The sequence below is a fragment of the Mirounga angustirostris genome, unplaced genomic scaffold, assembly GCF_029215605.1.
Source record: "Mirounga angustirostris isolate CCGP_5_RB_7025 unplaced genomic scaffold, mMirAng1.0.hap1 SCAF_3, whole genome shotgun sequence".
In the NCBI taxonomy this organism is placed as follows: domain Eukaryota; kingdom Metazoa; phylum Chordata; class Mammalia; order Carnivora; family Phocidae; genus Mirounga; species Mirounga angustirostris.
In genome coordinates, this window is record NW_026991711.1 from 12820322 (window position 1) to 12843322 (window position 23001).

Consider the following 23001-nt stretch of genomic DNA (forward strand, 5'->3'; position numbering starts at 1 on the left):
TTTAAACAGATATTTACAGGCCCCAATGCCGGTTTTTCCCAGTATCCTCGACAGGCTTCTGAGATCAGTGGTACATACCCATCTCCGTCACTGAGGTTCGCGCAGCTCTCTGAGCTCCCAGGGCCAATGTGAGGAAAGGCGGCCAAGTGGAGCAGAGAGCAGCCTACGCTGGCTGAGATAGGCCCGCGTGTAAACCCTGGTTATAAACCTGGTTATACAGCTCATCGTTAAGTACTGAGCAAGTTACCTGTCTGAATGGGCTCCCTATAAAATGTAGATGATAAAATACTGACCTCACAGAAATACTATAAAAAGCAGAGATGGGCAAACGAAGGCCCAGTAGCCGAATCCCAACTACCATGTCCTTTGGTACAGCCTGAAAGCAAAGACCAGCTTTTACACTTTTAAGTGGTTGAAAAATACAAACAGAAGCAGCGTACTTCACAACGCAAGAACTATGAAAGTCAAAAATCCATGCCCCTTAATAAAGTTTTATTGGGACACAACAGTGCACATCGGTTCACGTATTGTCTGTGGCAGGCTGGGGGGTTGCCACAGAGACGTCAAGGCCTGCAAAGCCTCGCACCTTTGCCGTCTGGCTCTGTTTGCCCACCTCTCGTACGCCGAACAAATGAGATGCATTTAGGTGTGGAGCAGAGTCGTGGTGCACAGAAGACGACCAAGGAGAGTTAGGTCTGTGAGTTCACCCCAATGGCAACTTTCCGGCCTTCTATCGCCCCCCCTGACTCTGGCTACCAATTAACTGGCATATTAAGTACAGAGTCTCGAGTCCCAGGATCGCTGTCGTTTCTGCCATGGAAAGACCAATCAATAAAAGAGCTGATGAAAACAGGTGTCTGCTCCTGTCTACTCCCCTTAGGCTTTTGCAACCCTGTCCTGAGCAGCCTGCTCTGACATGGGCTCTTCACGGGATGGAAACAATAAGCCGAAGGATGGAAGGCTGGGACACGAGCTGCCTGGACCGACCCAGGCACAAAGGTTCACAACTTAGTGTGCCAATGACTTGGGGGACCCTAGTTTCCCACGTAACATGCACTGGCAGGCACATGGGCAAAGCCGGCTATGACAGCCCATGTTTAGACATGGTGAGACCAACCATGCTTCCTTTTGGTTTGGCAGGTAAGTAAGCAGCCTCCCAAATGAAGCTGGTAAAGATGATAAGCATAACAGGAGCATCGAACACTAGGCTGACGACATACCCGTGTTCACTGCAGCATTATTCACAACCACTGAGGGCTGTGAATACACAACCTCCAGGTCCACCCACAGATGAATGGACACCCAAAACGTGGCGCCTCCACACAACTGTATCACTGAGCCTTAAAAAGGACGGGTATCCATGGGCGCCTGGGTGGCTCAGTTGGTTAAGCAACTGCCTTCGGCTCAGGTCGTGATCCTGGAGTCCCGGGATCGAGTCCCACATTGGGCTCCCTGCTCAGCGGGGGGTCTGCTTCTCCCTCTGACCCTCTTCCCTCTCGTGCGGTCTCTAATTCTCTCTCTCTCAAATAAATAAATAAAATCTTAAAAAAAAAAAAAAAAAGGACGGGTATCCTGTCATATGCTACACAGTGGCCACGTCTTGAGGACATGATACTCAGTGAAATAAGTCACAAAAAAACCAAATGCTGTTTGAGTCCACTTAGAAGTATCTCAAGTAGTCCAATTCCTAGAAACAGAAGTAGAATGGTGGTTGCCTGGGGTTGGGGGGAGAGGAAATGAAGCACTGTAGAAGGGAATGGAATTTTAATTTTTTAAAGATGGAAACAGGGGTGCCTGGGTGGCTCAGTCAGTTAAGTCTGCCTTCGGCTCGGGTCGTGGTCCCCGGGTCCTGGGATAGAGCCCCAGATCGGGCTCCCTGCTCAGTGGGGAGTCTGCTTCTCCCTCTCCCTGCTGTTCCCCTTGCCTGTGCCCTCTGTCAAATGAATAAATAAAATTATAAAAAAAAAAATTAAATAAAAAATAAAGACGAAAACATTCCAGAGATCGGTGACACAATGTGAATACAGTTAATGCTACTGTCCTGGAACTTAAAGATGGTTAAGATCGTAATTCTTATGACCTCTGTTTTTGACAATTAAAAAAATGATCATGATAAGAGTTTCCATAACGAAACTTTTTAAACACTCGAATAGGTCCCCCACACAGGATTACATGCTGATTGATGTTACCGCATCTGATCCTTTCAAAAACCCCAACAGTTGGGCACTATTGCGCCCATTCCACCCACGAGTAAAGCGAGGCTCAGCTCCTGTCATCCTGCCGCTGAGTCGTCCTGCTGCGCTGACTTCAGGGCTGGGAGTCAGATCGCAAAGCCCCTTTCCTGGGCTGCTACAATATACCACCCCGCTAGAAATCAACAGAATCTGGGGAGGAAACAGAAACCGCTGGACAGAAATCTTCAATTTTCAAGCCTCTTTACTAAGAGCAGAGATGAAAACCCAGCCAGAGTTTACTGTTTTCGCAGGTGAGTGGCTCTTCCTCAGTTCAACAAAATCAAGACTTGTCCTTGCCTCTTCCAAAATAGATGCTGTCAGCCTGCCTCGGGGCACTTTTTGGTCATTATTTCTGCTCCTCTGTGCTCTTACTTCATTGAATTTGGGGATACACTTTTTTAAAAAAGATTTTATTTATTTATTTGTCAGAGAGAGAGAAAGCATGCGAGCACAAGCAGGGGGACCGGCAGAGGCAGAGGGAGCAGCAGACTCTCCTGCTTGTGCTCGCGCACTCGCTCTCTGACAAATAAAATCCCAAGCAAGGGACCCAATGCAGGAGTCCATCCCAGGACCCTGGGATCATGACCTGAGCCAAAGGCAGACGCCCAACCGACTGAGCCACCTAGGCGAGCCAGGGAATAAACTTCTATTGATGTTTTATACACACACGGTACACATGGGGTAAGCGTAGAGGTCACTGAATTTGTACATGCTGATTATATGCATAGAACCAGCACCTAGATCAAGAAACAGAACTCGGCCAAGGGCCCCAGAAACTCTCCTTGTACCCCTCCCCCAGGCACCTCTCCCGCCTCATCTAACATCACAGATCAGCTGTGTCGAAACAACTTATTCTTTTTAACTTTACGAAATTAACTCTCAGGTTGGGATTTTGTAATTGACAGAGAACAAAATAGGGAACCGTCCTCAGAATGGAAGGGTGGTGGAGAGCACAGGGACTAGAACAATCTGGCACATGGTAGGCACCCAGGTGGTGGCTTTCATTTGTGTTGCATGTGACAAACACCTATTTCTTTGTCATCATTAATGGGTTTTCTGTATTGTGCAGCTGAACACATTCCTAAATGGTATTATAAGAAAGTAGTGAGATGATAAAAATCAAGCCTCATAAAACTTGAAAGAAACCAGCACTGGAGGTACACAGGAAAATCCACAGGTTTGTAAGTTCTAGAAAGGCACTGAACTTGGGGTCAGAAGAACCTGGTTAGAATCCCAACACCACCATGAGCTATTTGGCTGACCCAGGTATGGAACAGTCCTGAGAATCTTAGTACCCTCACCACTACTAATTTATCGTTTAAAAAAGGCAACTCGAGTTGGCTCAGAACGAGGCAAGAGTGGAGTCGGGGAAGGCAAAGTTGTTAGAAATAGTAAGACAGCATATCTTTCCAGTGTTTTGAGAATCACTATTTTAACATAAAATAATTTTATGAAACAATGTTCCACAGAACTTGCTAAACTGTATTGTAATTATTTGTCTCCCTGTCTCTCTTACCAAGCTATGCACTTTTCTTTTTTTCAAGCTTTTTTTCAAGACTTCTTGCTGTCACTCCTGTCTTCTATGGTATAAAGGATGATGACTGAGACAGTGTAGGCACAAAATAATTGTTGGATAAAGAGAATGTAGAATTAGATTTGGCCCATCTGTGGTCTTCTGCCACATCAGAAAAAGGAATGGGAGTCAGGGAGGCTTAGATTTAATTTAAGCATGAGGAAATGCTGAAGAGTATTTGGAGACAGGAACAAGCTGAGAAAACACTACTATTCACACCCACTTTTAGGTATGTGACAGATTTGCTCATTCACCACCTACCCACTCAACTCCTGTCTACGCCTTCCTTGTAACACTCTCTTCCCTTGCTCTGTATGTGTCCTTCCCTTGGTTTTCCTCCTCCCCATCTGCACCTCCTCTGAGGGCTCCTCCTTCTCTGTCTATCCCTTAAATGCTGGTGCTCCAAGCTAGCCTCCTTTCCACAGTCTACCCTCCCGTCCAGTTTCAGAGCTTCAATTAATATTTAAAATAATCCTGGGGGGTGGGCGGGCGGTGCCTGGGTTGGCTCAGTCAGTTTAATGTCCAACCCTTGGTTTCGTCTCAGGTCATGATCTCAGGGTTGTGAGGTCATTCCCTGCATCTGACTCTGGGCTCAGTGCAGAGTCTGCTTGTCCCTCTCTTTACCCCCCGCTTTCTTGCTCTTCCCCCCCGCCTTCAAATAAATAAATAAAAACTTTAAAAAAAGGTTTTTTTAAATAAAATAATCCTAGGATTTGTAAATCTACATTTCAACTCAGATCTCTTCCCTGTGCTCCAGGAGATACACCTACTGGTATTGCCCACTGGACGTCTCCACTGGGATGTCCACTGACGCCCAAGTCCTCATGTCTGGGATGGAACTCGTCTTGACCTCTTCCCAGACATGGCCTCCCCGAGACTTTCATCCCCACGGATTGGCACCACTATCCCCCAGACCACAAAGCTGGAAAACCCAGCAGCTCTGAGCCTGTTTTCCTCACAAGCCCATCCATTCAGTCATATCCCTAACCACCTCCTCCCCCAAAACCTCTTGAATTCACCCACCTCCCTCCAGTTCTTCACCATGGTTCTCCCTCAGTTCCTTCCAGCACCATCTCCAGCCTGAAACACAGCAAGCTCCTAATGGCTTTCCTGACTCTAGTCTTGTCCTATTCCAGTCCAGTCCTTTTTCTAACCCATAAATCGGATTATACCATGTCCCCTTTAAAACACACTGACCGCTTCCCAAACACATTAGTTGGGAGCTGTGCTGTCCAATATGATAGCCACTGGCTACGCATGTCTACTGATCACCGGGAACACGGATGGCGTGAATTGAGAGGGGCTGTGAGACTCAAATACATACCAGATTCGAAGATTCAGCACGAAAAAATGTGAAATAGCTTATTCATAGTTTTTGATACTGATTACATGCTGAAATGATAATGTTTTTGGACATATTAAGTTAAATATACTTTTAAGTTAATTTCACTTTGGAGTGCCTGGGTGGCTCAGTAAGTTAAACATCTGCTTTTGGCTCAGGTCATGACCCCTGGGTCCTAGGATCGAGCCCCACATCAGGCTCCCTGCTCAGCAGGGAGTCTGCTTCTCTCTCTCCCGCTCTGTCCCACCCCACTGCTCATTCCCTCTCAAATAAATAAAATCTTAAAAAAAAAGTCCTTCAGAATGTGGCTCCCTGCCTACCTTATAGCCTCCTCTTTCTCACCTCCTTCACTTGAGTCCCTCCCCCTTACCTCTCAACTGCAGCCTTACTTGCAGGTTCCTGAAGGCTGCTTTCTGCTCTTTAAAACTAGGACCCCCTCTCACTAGAACATTCTATGAGGTCAACTCCTACTGGCCTCATGGGACTCAGCTTTGTAATACCTGGGAAGGATTCCCTGATTCCCAACAAACACAATGTTGTTTGGTGCCCCTACCATCCAATGCCCCCTTTGCCCCAGTGGGGCACCTGTCACATGCCCTGTACTAGTCATTGACAGCTTGACACCCCACCTGATCATACGTTCCCTGCATCTTACAGTTATCCCCAGCACAGTGGCTAGCAAAAGTTCTAGGTACTCTGTACTGAATGGAAGAATAAATAGAAATGCAGTCAATGAACTTACAGTCTCAAACAGTATCTAATAAAAGACTCAGATATAACCTTAAGAAAGTGCCCTTAGGCAAAAGACAAAAGGAACAAAAACCTATGTTCTAACTTCTGGGATCAAATGGGTGAAACCTTTGTAAAGAACAACACGACATATTTTTCAAACTTAACCAGGATCGAAACCCATGGATTAGGCAACTCCATGCCACTGGATCTCAAGTACTGAAACCCTTGAGTGCAAGCTCAAGTGTACCAGTGTGCTTGCCGTAGCTTCATTTGTTCTAAAAGCAAAAGACTGGGAACAACCTAAGTATCCCATTATTTACAAAAGGCGTTGTAAATCCTGGCATGTCCATTTGGCGGAATGGCACGGAACTGAAATAGAAGGAAGTGGATTCTATGCACGGAAAAGGAAAGATCTTCACGATACATTAACGGAAGTGGTAGGGAAGGTACAGGACATTGTATATTGTTTCCCCACATCAGCGTGTTTCAGAAATATGTGTTTGTATATACAAAGACACGGACTTTTATCAGGATACAGAGGCAACTGGTAATGGTAGTTTCTGGAGGGAGAGGTGGGGGAAAGGGTCAGAGGGAGCTAGTCTTCATGGAGTATTCTCTTGGCACTTGCTAATCCTATGTATGTAGTACTTCCAAAAAAGATTAACAAGGGCTTTCTGGATGTTCTTCCTCTTTTTTTTTTTTTTAAGATTTTATTTATTTATTCATAAGAGACAGAGAGAGAGAGAGGCAGACTCTCCGCTGACAGGGAGCCCAATGCGGGACTCGATCCCAGGACCCTGGGATCATGACCTGAGCCGAAGGCAGACGCTTAACCATCTGAGCCACCCAGGCACCCTGGATGTTGTTCTTCTGTGATGGGTCTGTATGGCCAAGGAACCAGACCCGATTACTCACCTTTCCCAAAGCCTAGTGGATGGTAAAATATCTTCCCATCACTTAAGTTACTTCATTAACTTCCCATCACTTACCGTGATCTTTTTGTGGTCGGGAAACTCAAGGCCAAAATAGTCCCCTTCCACGAGGTTGAGGTGGTTGCAGACTGCGTCCAGCAGCACTTTCCCCGGGGCTCTTTGCTGTGAAGAGAAACAACAGGAGTTACCCCCTCTGACATGGGAAGAGATGAAAACAAACCTCAGCTCCCACCACTGGAAGCCTCTTCATTCCTGAATCCTCCGGCCCTTCTCAGCTTGCCGACCTCCATGAACTCTGACCACCGGTACCCCCAACTGCACACCTTGGAGCCTTTTCCAGGTTGTATTCCCACTTAGATGCGAATTCTCTGCCATTTTCCCCTCCCCACCCCAATTCCAGGCACGACCCCCTTTTTAAAAATATGTATATTTTTAGAGCAGTTTTAGATTTACAGAAAACGGAAGACAAAGCACAGAGAATTCCCACATACCTCTTTTTACCACATACACAGTATCCAATATCCCTTATTATTAATCTTGCATCAATGCATTTGTAAGCACTTCTGAGCCAACACGGACACATTATCATCACCCCAAGCCCACACTTTACATCAGGGTTCACTCTGCATTCTACAGCTCTAGACGTCTTGACAAACGTATAATATCACATATTCACCATCACAGGGTCAGAGAGCATAATTCCACCATCCTAAGAATCCAGCCACCCCAGTCAACCCTCACCCCCCACCCCATGCCGCCCCCCAACTCCTGGCTACCACTGGTCTTTTTGCTGTCTCCACTGCCTCTTCCAGAATGGCATATAGTTGGAATCACATGGGATGTAGCCTTTTCAGATTGGCTTCTTTTGCTCAACGGCATGCATTTAGGTCCCTGGATGTCTTTTCGTGGCTTCATAGTTCATTTCTTTTTATTGCTGAATAATATTCCCTTGTACGAATGTACCACAGTTTATTTATCCATTCACCTGCTGAAAGACATCTTGGTTACCACCCAAGTGTCGGCGATTAAGAATAAAGCTCCTATAGATATTTGTGTGCAGGTTTTGTGGGGACATTAAGTTTTCAACTCGTGATTCCGTGCCCTTTTTGCGGCAGTGGACAGACCCTGTTCCTTGTCCCTCCCTCTGAAAGTAAGGCAGAATTTACGACTTTCTTCCCTAGGTTCTCCCAGCACTTTGTGCAAACTCACCTCCACACCTCACCCACACTGAAGGTAAAGGCTGCATTTTATTAATCTCTGTCTCTACGGTGCCTTAAAGACCAACCAATTTGGAGGTGAATGAACCAATGAATAAAACATACTCATTCCACAGTATTCTATGAAGTTAAGTATACATGAGCCTGTCTCTCCACTTAAACTCTGGGTTCCTTATTCACCTTTATATTCTTATTGTCCAGCAAAGCAGCTGGTACTCAATGAAATGCCCACAGCAATCAATACTCTACATGCATTTTCTATATACTGAATCTACAAGGGAGAGGGAACAGTATAGAGAGAATCCCAATTTCTACCTTCACCACTAAGAATCATACACCTTGGTTTCTCTTCACTGCCTGATGGATTTGTAATGACCCACTAATAAAATGGACCCAAGTCCACCACACAGATCAAACACTGGAAGAAAAATGTGTCAAAACATGGTCATTTGCAGTTACTGCTTTTATACTTTCACCTTTCCTCTGAGAAGAGCAGAGCATTATAGGAACCAATTAGTAACCCAGCTGACTAATGGACGGTAAGCTAGAGCCTGACCAGTTTAATGATGGGCATTTCCGTTAGCCTGGCCCAGCATGACCTGAGGAGCCATCAAAGATGCTTCAGTGTCCAGTCATTGAGCATTTTTTTAAACAGATGCCACTTTATACCCCCATATTCCTCATCACTGAAATCCGGAAGATAGTCACAGCTCTCTGAAGGCGTACAATATTCTCCATGGGTAATCCCAACCTCCCCAGGCTCTTTCATGAACTGCCTGGTTCAAAGGTCACTGGTAGAATCATCTCATGTGAGCTAACGGCAGGACTAATGAGAAAAACAGGAATGTCTAATAAAGAAGGAAAAGATTTCATTCCCATTCTCTAAGAGAAAGCATCCCTCCTTTACTTCCCATGGTGGATTTACTCTGACAGTCTGCAATATCATTCCTCAACACTTATCCCCAATGGATTTTTTGGAACTTCACACTCAAAGTAATTTTGCTCAAATTCCCATCACAGTATATTAACTAGAATTTAAATTAAAAAAAAAAACACAAAAAAACACAAAACAAAATCACATCACAGAATGTAAAACAGATGGTGGTATTGGTGAATGTACTTAATGCCACTGAATTGCACACTTCATGGCTAAACTGGTCAATTTTATGTTATATATATTTTATCACAATGAAAAATGCAGAAGAAAAAAAACAAGAAAAAGTAAGTGGAAGTGGGGTTCACATCTATAAACAGTCAGAGAGGGTGATGCACAATAGAATCTGTTTCTACCTTTTTTACGAGTCAGAAAGTGAGTTGTTCTTAGAACATTAGAGCTTAGAAAAATATTGAGGGTTAGGACTAGCTCAAGGAAGATTGGCTGGGAAGGCCTGACCACATGGGGAGAGTGAGCGAACACCCATATGGGCGCACTCAACATCTGCTAAGATTTCTCGGTACAAAGAGGTCTTTTATGTGTTTGGCAGGAAATAAACATTGTTAGAGTAACCGCAAATTTTGCATTTGGGGCAGGCTTTGCACTAGGAGCCAGGAACGGGGTTCAAAAAGCTATAAATCCACCAGCGCTTTTGCTAAAACAAATCTAGAAATAAGACGATGGAGTGTGAACGGGGGGAGGGGGTCTATCCAACAGCGTGGATAAAGCTAGCAGGCACAAAGCAGAGACCCTGAGGAATTCTGACCCGTAGAGGTCTCTTCTCAAAGGAGGGGCTTACTTTAAGATACACACACATTTCTATTTAATGCTGCACAAGCTACTGTACATGAGGAAGGGAAACCAAGTAATTTACACATCATTTGAAAACCTACACGTTAGTTAAGTTTAATATGAAAAGGATCTTATGACAAATGAGTTTTTTAATTATCACCAAGTGTTATATTGAGGCTGAGGAAACAGACCTCTAAGACTCCCACAGCCTCTAAGAAACAAACTCCATGGCAGTCAACCGAAAACACAGGTGCTGAGCTCCATTACACTCCAATCCTGGACCAGAGTAGAATTATTAAGGTAAAATTTATTCATACATGAAAGGCTGGGGTACCTGGGTAGCTCAGTGAGCTAAGAGACTGGACTCCTGATTTCAGCTCATGTCATGATCTCAGGGTCATGGGATCGAGCCCCGAGTGGGTCTCCATGCTGAGTGTGGAGCCTGCTCGAGATTCTCTCTCTCCATCTCCCTCCGCCCCTCCCCCTGCTCGCACACCCTCCCTCCCCCCACCTCAAATAAATAAAATCTTTTTTAAAATGGAAAAAAAAAAAAGAAACGGTCAGTCTGGCCAACCCCACACTCAGTCAGTCTTGATGAAAATTAATTCTAGAAATGTGTGCCTTACAGAAATGACACCAAATAGTAATTATATGTTTTATTCTGGAGAACAAATCAGCAATTAGTGAAACTACATAATCACATTTTTATCACTTTTTTCTTATTGGCTACTTTTAATTATGCTCCAAAAGGCATTTGAATTTTAGCCTCACGCACAAATAAGTTGGCTAACTTCAAATTGGGTGTCCCTGTTGATTTTCTCCATTTTGAATTGGCTGTTCATGGAATCCTATAAAATTACCTTTTAGGAGGAGGTTTGCATTCTTGGGGAATGTCTGGCCACTAAACACCGAATACCAAATAGTATGAACATTCAAATTTGGATTTAAGCTCTTAAAAATTGTGAATCAGGGGCACCTGGGTGGCTCAGTCGGTTAAGCACCTGCCTTTGGCTCAGGTCATGATTCCGGGGTCCTGGGATCCAGCCCCGCATTGGGCTCCCTGCTCAGCGGGAAGCCTGCTTCTCCCTCTGCTTGCTGCTCCCCCTGATTGTGCTCTCCTGCTCTCTCTCAAATAAATAAATACAATCTTTTAAAAAAAAATTGTGAATCAAAGTTGCTTTAGTTTATTGTACCTTTAAAAATCTATCTATGCCTTCAGGTTTTTTCTACTGCATAAAGTTTTATGTGGGAGTATTTTTTTTTCCTCCTCCGAAAGAATAAAGACAATTCTTTCTGCGTGAGGGTCTAGTCTCCTCCCTCTCCCTACTTCCTCCAAGCGTCTGAACAAACGATTTCCCCTACTTGATACAAGCTAAGGTTCTAACCTTTCAAAAGCAATCTCATAGACACATTTGCTCAAGTTTAAAAAATTTGCATCTGCTGAGGTTTCAGAAAGCCCTTTCTGGAAGTGTTGTTTTCTTCCCCCCTCCCCCCTTCCTGGTTTAGGATTAACGTAACCATGACAACCAGGGCATGCTCTTATCCAGCAGAGAATGGCTTCTCTCAAAGGCCTTGGTCCGCTTTTTCTTACCTTTAATACCTCTTAGAATATTATTCAAAGTTCTATAACCCACTAACCCTCAACAAGTCTAATCTTAGGGCATTAGAATCCTGTAGATTTCCTCATGGCCCTTTGCTACTCTTTGAGCAGGTGGATGGATGTAACTCTGCAGGCTTGAGGAGCCCAAGGTATAGACAGCAAGCAAGTACCCATCTGCAGGCACTGGGCTTACCTGCTGCACAAACAGAAATCAATACTAAGTATATCTGCCAAGTAACCCAGCTAAACCAGAATATTATGCTAAGCGCTATGTTAGAGAGAAAGAGAACTCTCTGGGGTCTCTTCCTCTAAGAACACTAATCCTACTCAGGGTTTTGCCCTTATAGTTTCATTTGGCCTTCATTACTTTCTTACTCCTAATATAGCCACAATGAAAGTTTGGGCTTCCACACCTGAATGGAGGGTAGGGGAGCACAATTCAGTCCACAGGACATGGGGGTCATGACAGGACTAGAGAGATTATCGTCTATCTCCTAAGATCAGTGTAAAAATTCAAACTATGATTGCAAAGTGGTTAGCAAAGGCCCTGGTACAGAAGAACAAAATTTCTATTACTGCTGCTTCTACTGTGAAGGGAAAAATGTTCATTTCTAGCACGGACGGCGGGGGAATGAGTTGACGTTGAGAAGGAGGCATGCCTCCTCAATGTCACCGACAGGAAACCGGGCTACCCCATCAGTGCACTGCAGGATGATGTCTCCCAAGCCCCACTGGGGTGATTCAGTGCAGCACTTCTCGTTCTTGTACCCGCCAATCACCTTAACAAGCTCCAAGGGCTGATCCTGGACGAATGGGGTGATGCCTGAGAATCGGCATTTCTAACAGGCTCCTAGGGCAGCTGCTACTGGTACAAAGACTATGCTTTGAGTAGCAAGGTGCCAGTCATATCGATCAGTTGCTACTTTTTTTTATTTGAGAGAGAGAGAATGAGCAGGAGGACTGGCAGAGGGAGAAGGAGAATAGACTCCCTGCTGAGCAGGGAGCCCGATGTGGGGCTTGATCCCAGGACTCCGGGATCATGACCTGAGCCGAAGGAAGACTCTTAACCAACTGAGCCACCCAGACGCCCCTAATCAGTTGCTATTGAATGACATGTGAATCCTCGGCACGCAGGGCTACCTGGCTGGCTTTGAGGTCTCTTTCTCTCTCTGATTTCTTTTTGAGGCTAACATCAAGCTAGAGGCTTAATGGTAGCAAAAAAAAAAAAAAGAGCCAAACCAAAAGATTTGTTGAAGTCCTAACTCCAAGTACCTGTGAATGTGACTTTATTTGGAAACGGTCCTCGAGATGTAGTCAGGTTAAGATGAGGTCATTCGCGTTGGGCCTAACCCAATATGACTGGTTCCTTATAAGAAGACGGTGTAAAGACAGAGACACTGGGAGAAGGCCATGTGAGGACAGAGGCAGAGACTGGAGGGATGTGACTATTAACCAGGGAACACCAAGGATGGACAGCCCCCCACTAGAAGGTGGAAGAAGCAAAGAAGGATTCTACCCAGTCTTGGAGGGAGCATGCCTCTGAGGACACCTTGATTTGGGACTTGTGGGCTCCAGAACTGTGACAGATTAAATTTGTTGTTTTAAGTCCCCCAGTTTGTAGTCCTTTGTTACAGCAGCTCTAGCAAACTCATACTCATCTCTTAGCCTCCTGGGGGCAGAGCCAACGCAGTCACATCCTGAACTGTCCCTTTCGAAGAAATGAGATTACAAGAAATAACAAACCAGTAAGCGGATTTGGAGTAACAAAAACTCCGGCCTTCAAAATTCCTCTAACTTGATCATCAAACACACTCAGCAAGTAGCAGACTAATTATGGGAGGTAATTAATCTTTCCTGCTGTTAAAAGGTATTCCTACAGCTGTTGATCTAGATGTGAAAGGCATTCTAGAACTGAAATCCTTTTTAAGAAATATTGTCTCTCTTTTTTTTTTTTTTAAAGATTTTTTATTTATTTGACAGAGAGAGACACAGTGAGAGAGGGGAACACAAGCAGGGGGAGTGGGAGAGGGAGAAGCAGGCTCCCGGCCGAGCAGGGAGCCCGATGTGGGGCTCGATCCCAGGACCCTGGAATCATGACCTGAGCCGAAGGCAGACACTTAACGACTGAGCCACCCAGGCGCCCCAGAAATATTGTCTCTTTTGAGAGCCTTCCAGCTGTGAGGTCAGAGGGGCGGGAACCAGGCTCGGATGCGTACAACTCACACACATTCCCAACACCCCAGAGGTTCACGGCTACCCCTTCCTAGCCCCTCTGTGCACAGTCGGGAGCTGCCGATGAAGCAAAAGTTCAAGGAGAGTACAATTTGAGAAATTCCACAGGAACCCACCTAACTGCCCATAAATGCATGTTTTTCTTAGAAAATTTAGCACAAGGCCACTGCCAGACAGAGCTTAATATAAACGATGAAAAGAATGTCAGTCTGGCTAAATATGGCCAACTCAATACACGCATCTCCACTACACCCAGAAACCCCGCTTAAAAAAAGAACAGTAGAGGGGCGCCTGGGTGGCTTGGTCATTAAGCATCTGCCCTCAGCTCGCGTCATCATCCTAGGGTCCTGGGATCGAGTCCCGCATTGGGCTCCCTGCTCCGTGGGAAACTTGCTTCTCCCTCTCCCACTCCCCCTGCTTGTGTTCCCTCTCTCGCTGTGTGTCTCTCTGTCAAATAAATAAAAAAAAAAAATCTTAAAAAAAAAAAAAAAGAACAGTAGAGAATGAAAAAAGGAAGAAGAGGAATAAATTCACAGAAAACCAAGAAAATGAGACAAGAGACAGCAGGTGAGAGATTCCCCCCAAATTCTAGAAGATGACAGACAAGAATGCTGAAATCTTACCAACAGATCAGAGGGGAGAGAGTCAGCAGTAGGAAGTGGCCACATTATGCAGAACCCCCCCCCAAAGGTCAGAAACGGGAGACACCAGCCACTTCTGATAATGCAGACTAGAGGAAAACACTTGTTAAAACACTGTAATTTGTATCCCCATATAGCTAGGAGTTTATAACTAAAAAAAAAAACAAAAACTAAACAAACCTAGAGGGTTATAATAAGGAATATTTTTTTTTAGATTTTATTTATTCATTTATTTGAGAGAGTGAGAGAGAGAGAGAGAGAGAGAGAGAGAGCACATGAGAGGGGGGAGGGTCAGAGGGAGAAGCAGACTCCCCGCCGAGCAGGGAGCCCGATGTGGGACTCGATCCCGGGACTCCAGGATCATGACCTGAGCCGAAGGCAGTTGCTTAACCAACTGAGCCACCCAGGCGCCCCAATAAGGAATATTTGTATAGCAATTAAGAGCTCTTAACAATAAAAAAAAAGAAAAAAAAACCCAGCAGCACAGAAATAAAAATTTTACTGGAAGAGATTAAAGATACAGGTGAAAACTCCTAGAAACAAAACATCCTGACAAAGAGATGGCATTGAGACGGGCGTGCAGGGCATTTATGGGCTCAGCTCAAGAGTTCCAATGTCTGACCAACGCGACTTCTAGACAGACCCAAGAGCAAAGGATATGATGCAAGCACAATGCAAGGAAATTCTCCAGAATCAAAGGGTCTAAACTTCTAGGTTGCAAAGGGCCCGAGACTATCTCACAGAATGAATGAACACAATCCATTTCAAGGCAAATATCTGGGTCATTTTGGAACCCAAAGAAGAAAAAGAAGATTCTTCTAGGAGGGAAGCAGAGGCTGGTGAACCACAATCAGGGCACGGGACTTCTGGACAGCACACAAGAAGCCAGAACAGAGTCCCTACCGTTTTCTCCTCCAGGACATCAATAATAATGGCTGGTGGCCTGCTGGAGTCAATAAAGACACTGGAGGCCAGATGCAACGGCCCGGGACTCACCCTGGGGATGGAGAGACCACGTCATCTGCTTACCTGCACCTCTGCTAATAAGCTACCCGCCCTGGGGCACTGCAGGCTGGAGGTCACAGACTTGCCAAGATCACACTCTCATCGCTGTGGAGCTGGAATTCAAACCCAGTTGAGAGAATCTGCTCCTAATCGTTGAGTCCCAGAGTCTCTCCATTTTCTCTCTTGTCCCTTTCAAGACCTACACTTGCAATTTTGATGATTCAAATTGTCCTGGAGAAAACTTGCCGATAAAACCAAGGAAAGAGGAGCGCCTGGGTGGCTCAGATGGTTAAGCGTCTGCCTTCGGCTCAGGTCATGATCCCGGAGTCCTGGGATCGAGTCCCACATCGGGCTCCCGGCTCAGCGGGGAGCCTGCTTCTCCCTCTGACCCTATCCCCTCTCATGCTGTTTCTCTCTCTCTCTCAAATAAATAAATAAAATTAAAAAAAAAAAAAAAAACAAGGAAAGAGGCTGATGCTTTGCAAGAGCTCTAACTAGAGGCACCAAAGCGGGTTAGTAGGCCACATAATATGACACAGTTAGGATGACCATAGTAAGACACAGCCCCTGCAAGCTAGGGTGAGTGGCACATAAACCAACCGATCTTCCACTGCAAAGGCAGGACTCCTTAGGTAACACAGAAATCAGACAACTGAAATGTGGGAGATGTTTCTCACGCTGTTTTTCCAGCCCTTGGGTGACAGAGGCAGTAAAATGTCATTATTAGGAATACAAACTCCGGGGGTGGGGTGGGGAGGGGCACCTGGGTGGCTCAGTTGCTTAAGCTGCGGGCTCTTGGTTTCGGCTCAGGTCATGATCTCAGGGCTGTGAGATTGAGCCCCACGTTGGGCTCCCCGCTCAAGGCAGTCTGCTTCAGATTCTCTGCCTCTCCCCCTGCCCGCTCTTCTCTTTAAAATAAAAAAATTTTTAAGAATACAAACTCTGAAGACATCTGCCTTCTTGCAAATCCTGTATCTCTGCTCCACGGCAGTGTGACCTTGGGCACGTTACTCTTTGGGCCTCGCTTACCTCTTCTGTAAAATGGGCGTAATCTCCAAACCACTTCATAGGGTTGTGGTGAGGAATATATGATTTACTATACCCCAAGCTCTTAGGACGGTATCCAGGACTCAGTCAACTCCCGGGTAGTAAGTATGATGGGGAGGGGTGAGGAAGAAAGGGACTCCAAAGCCCACCAGGAAAAGTGATGGTCGGCTCATCAGCAGACACTGTAATCACCACGGCTGTGAGAAACCAACCAGAGCAAGAACAGGAACCACAGCTTTAACACCGAAGCCTGGAAGCCGGGACAAGGCTTGCATTCTGGGAGACCGGCTAAATGTTCAGGCCTGCCATCTACACGTCTACAAACGCGGCGACTCCTCCTCCCACCACGGCTCCAAGGGTGGCCACACCGTCTGCGGAGACACTGCCCTCCTTGTTCCCCGCCGCACCGAGCCCCAGTGATCCGAACACTCATTAAACACCCTTCAGATTGGATTTCAGGGCCCCGACTCCAGGCCAAGAAGAGAATGGGTGCTTTCAGCTCCTAGGCTGTAATTTGGTTACATTATAACCACAGTGTCATCAGTACTGAAGTCACTCCGCTGCCTTGGCTCCGAGACTTCATGTGCGCATGCGCGGCGGAGGCTGCCCAGGGCTCTCCTTGCAAATCGGTACCGCGAAGAGCAGGACAAGAAAAATGCGGCTGGAGAATTCGGCCCTTCCTAGAGCTGGGTTTCTCGGCTCTTGACCCTGAGCAATTCATCGTCTTTTGATCACTTTCAGAAGTGGATGAAGAAAAAAGTCCAAAATTTATCGAAGTAAGACAATCTGGACTTTAAAAAAAAATATCCATTAGGGAATCAAGTATCACACAAATAATGAATCAGGCAAGTAAAGCCCAGATCACGACTGCTCCAGGAAAAAGCATTAGGTCCTTCCCAGCAAAAGAAAAATGCTTTCATTTTCCTTATGTCTATTTAGTTTGGTGTTTCTCTCCTTGGGCTCGGTGATCTAATTAAGTCTCAAAACTTAGGGCGCCTGGGTGGCTCAGTTGGTTGAGCGACTGCCTTCGGCTCAGGTCATGATCCTGGAGTCCCGGGATCGAGTCCCGCATCGGGCTCCCTGCTCGGCGGGGAGTCTGCTTCTCCCTCTGACCCTCCTCCCTCTCCTGCTCTCTGTCTCTCATTCTCTCTCTCGCAAATAAATAAAATCTTAAAAAAAAAAAAAAAGTCTCAAAACTTAATTCAGTGCACGGAGCCTGAACTTTCTGAAAATATTCCTGATATCATGCACTTAGCCTCCAAAATTATTATTCCAAAGTAAGATGGAAAGTAAATTATTTTATTGAATTTAGCTTAATATTCTAACAGAAGGGTGAGCACTGCGTAAAACAAAGCACCCAATTAACACGAGTCAGCTGCAGGCAGATTTCTTCTACCATGTTTTTTTAAACACAGCTTTTCCCCCAAGAACCAATCTCCAAGGTTCTTAGACAACCTCCAGGAACATTAAATGAACAAAAAATTATATTTTAAATGTTTACAGACACTTTCAACAGAAAACATTTTTATTGTTTTTCAGTTAGTAGGGAGAATGGGAACATTATCTCATCCTGAAAAAGGACTTTTAAATTATTTCTTATGCATTAAAAAAATATGTAAACCAAGGTGTAAAAAAACACAGTTTTCAGGTCAATTTAAGAATTCTCAGCTCTGGAGTCCCCAGAAAACCTCCCAAATAAATACTATTTACTTTTCATTCTTTTTCAAGTACATTTCAGGTTTAATATCCTATTAAGCACATAAGCAATTGGGGTGCAAGTGGGCCTGAGCTCCAGGTTTGCATGTCTGCAAGGAGGTCAGAGTCTTAATCTGAGTTAGTACAGCTGACCCTTGAATAACTCGGGTTTGAACATCATGAGTCCACTTACATGTAGATTTTTTCAATACAGTACCGTACTGTAAATGTGTTTTCTTAGTAACTTTTTCCCTCTAGCTTACTTTATTGTAAGAATATAGTATAATGCACCTAACTTATAAAGTGTGTGTCTATCAACTGTTTATGTTATTATCTGTAAGTCTTCTGGTCAATGGGAGGCTAGCAGTTAAGTTTTGGGGAAGTCAAAAGTTATACACAGATTTTCAACTATACAGAGGTCTGGCACCCTTCCCACATTGTTCAAGGGTCAACTGTACTTCTCCTCCTTTGAAAAACTGGAAAGCTCAGATTAGTATAAGCACAGAGGCTCCAGACTTAGGACAAAGAAACATACAAATATATAACAAAGGTAACAGAAGGTATCCAACAGAGACCAAAGGTAGTCACAGAGAGTGGAATGGTGTTTCCCAGGGGCTGGGGGTGGAATAGGGATGGAGAGTTACTGTTTCAGGAGTAGAGTGTTCAGTTTGGGAAGGTGGACGAGAATTCTGGAGATGAATAGTGGTGATGGTTGCACAACAATGTGAATGTACTTAATGCCGCTGAACTATACACTTAAAAATGCTTAACATGGTAAAATTTGTTAGGTGTATTTTATAATGGGAAGATATCCAAAAGTACTGGTAATCTACTAAAGGGACTGGCAAATTGGGGGGTGGGGGGAGAAAAAGTCAAGGACTATAAAGAGTAGTTTCATTATAAACAAAGTACACATTATAATTATAAAGAAAGATGGACACCAAACTTGGGCATTTCCAATGGATGAAGCTATTACTACTAGGTATAAAAATGGGTGAGATTACATTTGGGAGGAGCATAGAATGGGGGGCACACTGGACAGAGGTTCCACAATCATTAGGATAGGACTTAAATGCCTGGCTTGTCATTTACCAGCTATGTGGTCCAGGCAAGTTACATGGCCTGCCTGGGCATTGATTTTCCCACCTGAATAATGGAACAATGATACCCCCCAAGGAGGCACGTCTGGGAATTCAATGAGGTAAGCACATAAAATGTCAGGCACTGATTCCAGCACCTAACAAGAGGCTTCATTTGTAGTTGAAGGCTTTTCCAAGTTTTGCCACCTTTTGATAGCTATGAAAACTCCCTTGGGTAGTTTTAAGGCTACTACACATTAACTACTGTAAAATAAAACATATACTTTTGATTATATGCCAGGATCTTCTGAGGAGGGGTTGAGGAATGAGATAATGGAAATAAGGGGCAGGGGGGACAAGTCTGTATGATCCACAAACTAGAAAACCCTAAAAAGCAAGCAAGGTCTGTGTGTCCGCTGTGGATGACGGACCCTTCCTGCCACCAACTTGCTAGAGTACGACAAAGTCTAAGCACGTAGATTCTAGGCTTAGGAGAAAGCTCATAAGTAAGTATATAGCAAAAGTATAGAGAGCATATCCAAAAATATGGATGGTCCACTAGAAAGACTGAAAGAGTGTGAATTAAACAGTTTTCCTTTAAGTTATCAGACAACAAGCTCCTTGGGTGTTAATAAACCGGTGCGGGCAGACAAGATCATTCTGCATGGTGTACATCAGATTCTTTAAGTTCTTACAAACCTAGTAGAAAGAAATGATCCTCAAGTCAGGAGCTATTTCTAGGAGCTAATTCCAGGATAGCAATGATTTTGAGGTTCACCTGGAAAATCAGGTTCACCTGGAAACTTGAAACCATTCACACCCTCTAACCTGCACAACCATTCTGATTCATGCACGCACTCACAGTCCTTCATGACACTCAGGACTTGGAAACCACAGCCTACCTTCTATGACATTCTTTTCAAATTCACCTGTTTCAATACCTTGATGAAAATATTTTTCAGCTTCCTTGTATTTCTTTGCTGCATTTGACCTCTGTACTTATGATTACCATTTGACTTACTACATAAATAGTTCCTGAATAGTTTCTCAGGTCAGTTCTATCAGAAAGAGTCATCTTCTACTAAATCATTTGTATCATTCCTGCTCAGAACTCAGAGTCAGGGTCTTGACAATGGAAAACAAGGCCCCAGGGGATCTGCTCCTGCCCCGTCATCTGTCTGAAGCTACATCCAAGTGTCCTCCCTCCTGCTCACTCCAGGCTAGCCACACAGGCCTGTCTGTAGTTCTCAGCCTATCAGGTACATACCCACCTCAGGGCCTTTGCACTGGTTGCTCCCTCTGCCTGCAACACCCTCTTCTCAAAAATCTACATGGATAATTCCCTCACCTCTTTCAAATCTCTGCACCAGTGTCATTTCTCGATAGGGCTCACCCAAACCACCCTACTTAACTGTCATTTGCCCCCCATGCCTCCTTACCTCTTTTTCTGCTTCTCATTTTTCACTTTATCACTCTCTAGCATCCGAACCAGTATTTCTTTATAATGTTTCTTACACATGGTGGTCCTGTTCTACCACCATGCAGACTCTAGGAGCACAGGGATGTTTGTCTGTTTTGTTCTTTAGATCAGCATGATACATAATAAGTGTCTGTAAAGATTTGCTGAATGGGTACGTGGATGAAATCCTTTCAGAATCATTATTTCTCACAGATAGACCATAAAAGCACAATCTTTTAATAAAAATAACCATACGCTGTGGGCTAAATTCTAAAGCCAGTTTGAGAATATATTTTTATTTCAAGATACTGTTGCTCAAAGTAAGTATATAGCAAAAGTAAAGAGAACTGACATCTTCCAAATGCTGTAAAGGGAAACCACTCTGGAAGGGCTACTCGCAGGGAGAATGCTAAAAGGGAAATAATAAAGGATGGCTTCCTATCAACGAGGGAGCACTCAGTCTGGGCCACTGGGCACAAAAACGCTACTCATATGACTGTTACACACGGGCAGAAACACCTACAAGAAGACCAGAGTGACACGGTGGAAACCATCACATCCCCAGAGTTACTAACTGGCCAGGCGGCCTCTCTGCCTTATCCCTCACCTGGCTTTGATGAGGAAACTAGGTACGGGAAATGAAAGGAGAAGTTGTGGTTTTTCTCTTTTTTTATTTTTATTTTTCTTTAAAGATTTTATTTATTTATTTGAGAGAGAGAGAGCACATGAGAGCGGGGAGGGTCAGAAGGAGAAGCAGACTCCCTGCTGAGCAGGAAGCCTGATGCGGAACTCGATCCTGAGACTCCAGGATCATGACCTGAGCCGAAGGCAGTCGCTTAACCAACTGAGCCACCCAGGCGCCTGAGGTTGTGGCTTTTCAAATCTTGTTCAGAGAACACACCATTCTGTGGGCTATTATGACGGATGCAGTGCTCGGAATATCCAAAGCTTCTGTTTCCTTTTGAGCTGGTTCACTAGTTTACTTTTATGTGATAATTTCAAAATATGGTAAAGAGAATGCCTTGGATATGGGCCATTCTGTTGTTAATTCATATGGATTTTCAGTCTGGGGCTCACTTCAAGCCTTATACAAAACCTTATTTTCAAGTAGACCATCCCAGCAATCAGCAAGTTTAGGGATGCTTCATTTTTATGTAGTGTTAGCACTGCTCAAAGTGAGTGGCAGGAGAACGGAAGGCAAATCTAAGACATGCACTAAAAAGCATGGGTGTAGAGTACATCTTTGAAATAAAATCCTGCCCATGAACACAGGCAGCCCACGGTGTCCCGACACCAGCCTCGAGAGCAAAGCCGCATTTGAAGACAGACCGAAGTTTCTGAAAAAGCAAAAGCATGCAGGAACAACAGCCTTTCCCAACAATCCTCTATGATGTCATGGCACTCAAAACGTTCGTTGCAGGGGCGCCTGGGTGGCTCAGTCGTTAAGCGTCTGCCTTCGGCTCAGGTCATGGTCCCAGGGTCCTGGGATCGAGCCCCACATCGGGCTCCCCGCTCTGCGGGAAGCCTGCTTCTCCCTCTCCCTCTCCCCCTGCTTGTGTTCCCTCTCTCACTGTGTCTCTCTCTGTCAAATAAATAAATAAAAAAAAACGTTCGTTGCAGCAGCTACGTAAGCAAAGACGCCACACAACGGAAAACAGCGTGTTCCCCTTGATCCAGACTTTGGGTTATTCACGGTGACTGTATTCTGTCAATAATGTGTGCCCATGAAATGCACTCTGTCCCAATTTATAAGCAATTACATCAGTGCTACAAACAAATTACAATACTGGAGGGGCAATAAGCACATGTTTGAAACAGATTCCGTCACCTGTTGAAAATTAAGTAAACCTTGACAGAAGAAATAGAGTTTACAGGTTTACCTAGGAACTGGAGAGTCAGACTCAGCTCTGGAGGAGAGACATGGGAAAAAGATCTAGTTCTTAAAGTTTATATCGGCCTTTCACTGTCTAATTTCTTCATCATGCATGATGCCTTTACCATGCTTTCAACAGTGCGGCCACCAGGCCAAAAGAAATGCTCACCGAGCCCCACAACCAGCACTCGCTTTTACAAAACCACTGTGAAAGTTACAAATTGTTCTCTCCTCCCTAATGGCAAATTGCACTGAAGCAGGAGAGAAGACTCGGGAATACACAGGCTCACCAAAGAAAGGCGGGAGCAAATTACCAGCAACGGGAAGTAGAATGGTGGGGTTCGGTGGGGGGGGCGGTGGGAGCGGGGTTACTGAATGGGCACGGAGTTTCACATCTGCAGGATGAAAAAGCTCTGGAGGTCTGTTTTACAGCCACGTGAATATACTTACCACCACCGAACTGCAGACTTAAAAACAGGGGAGATGCTAAGTTTTATGTGTTTTTAACCACCACGCAGAAGAAAAAGCAAGCAAGGAGGACTACGACTCTAGGTCTGAGCCTGCGAACAAGAATGTTTCCTTGATGATACCACAGGCCAAGGTGGTTTTATTAA

At 44.8% G+C, this 23001-nt stretch overlaps 1 protein-coding gene across 7 annotated transcripts in view; it reads right to left on the reverse strand.

Moving 5' to 3' along the window:
- Window positions 1-23001, reverse strand: part of FARP1 (FERM, ARH/RhoGEF and pleckstrin domain protein 1) — a 269503-nt gene that overhangs the window by 82453 nt on the left and 164049 nt on the right. For all 7 annotated transcript variants that reach the window (XM_064585936.1, XM_064585939.1, XM_064585938.1 and 4 more), the window contains one exon: window positions 6871-6975. In XM_064585936.1, coding sequence (XP_064442006.1) covers window positions 6871-6975 — 105 coding nt within the window. The remainder of the gene's footprint in view (window positions 1-6870; window positions 6976-23001) is intronic.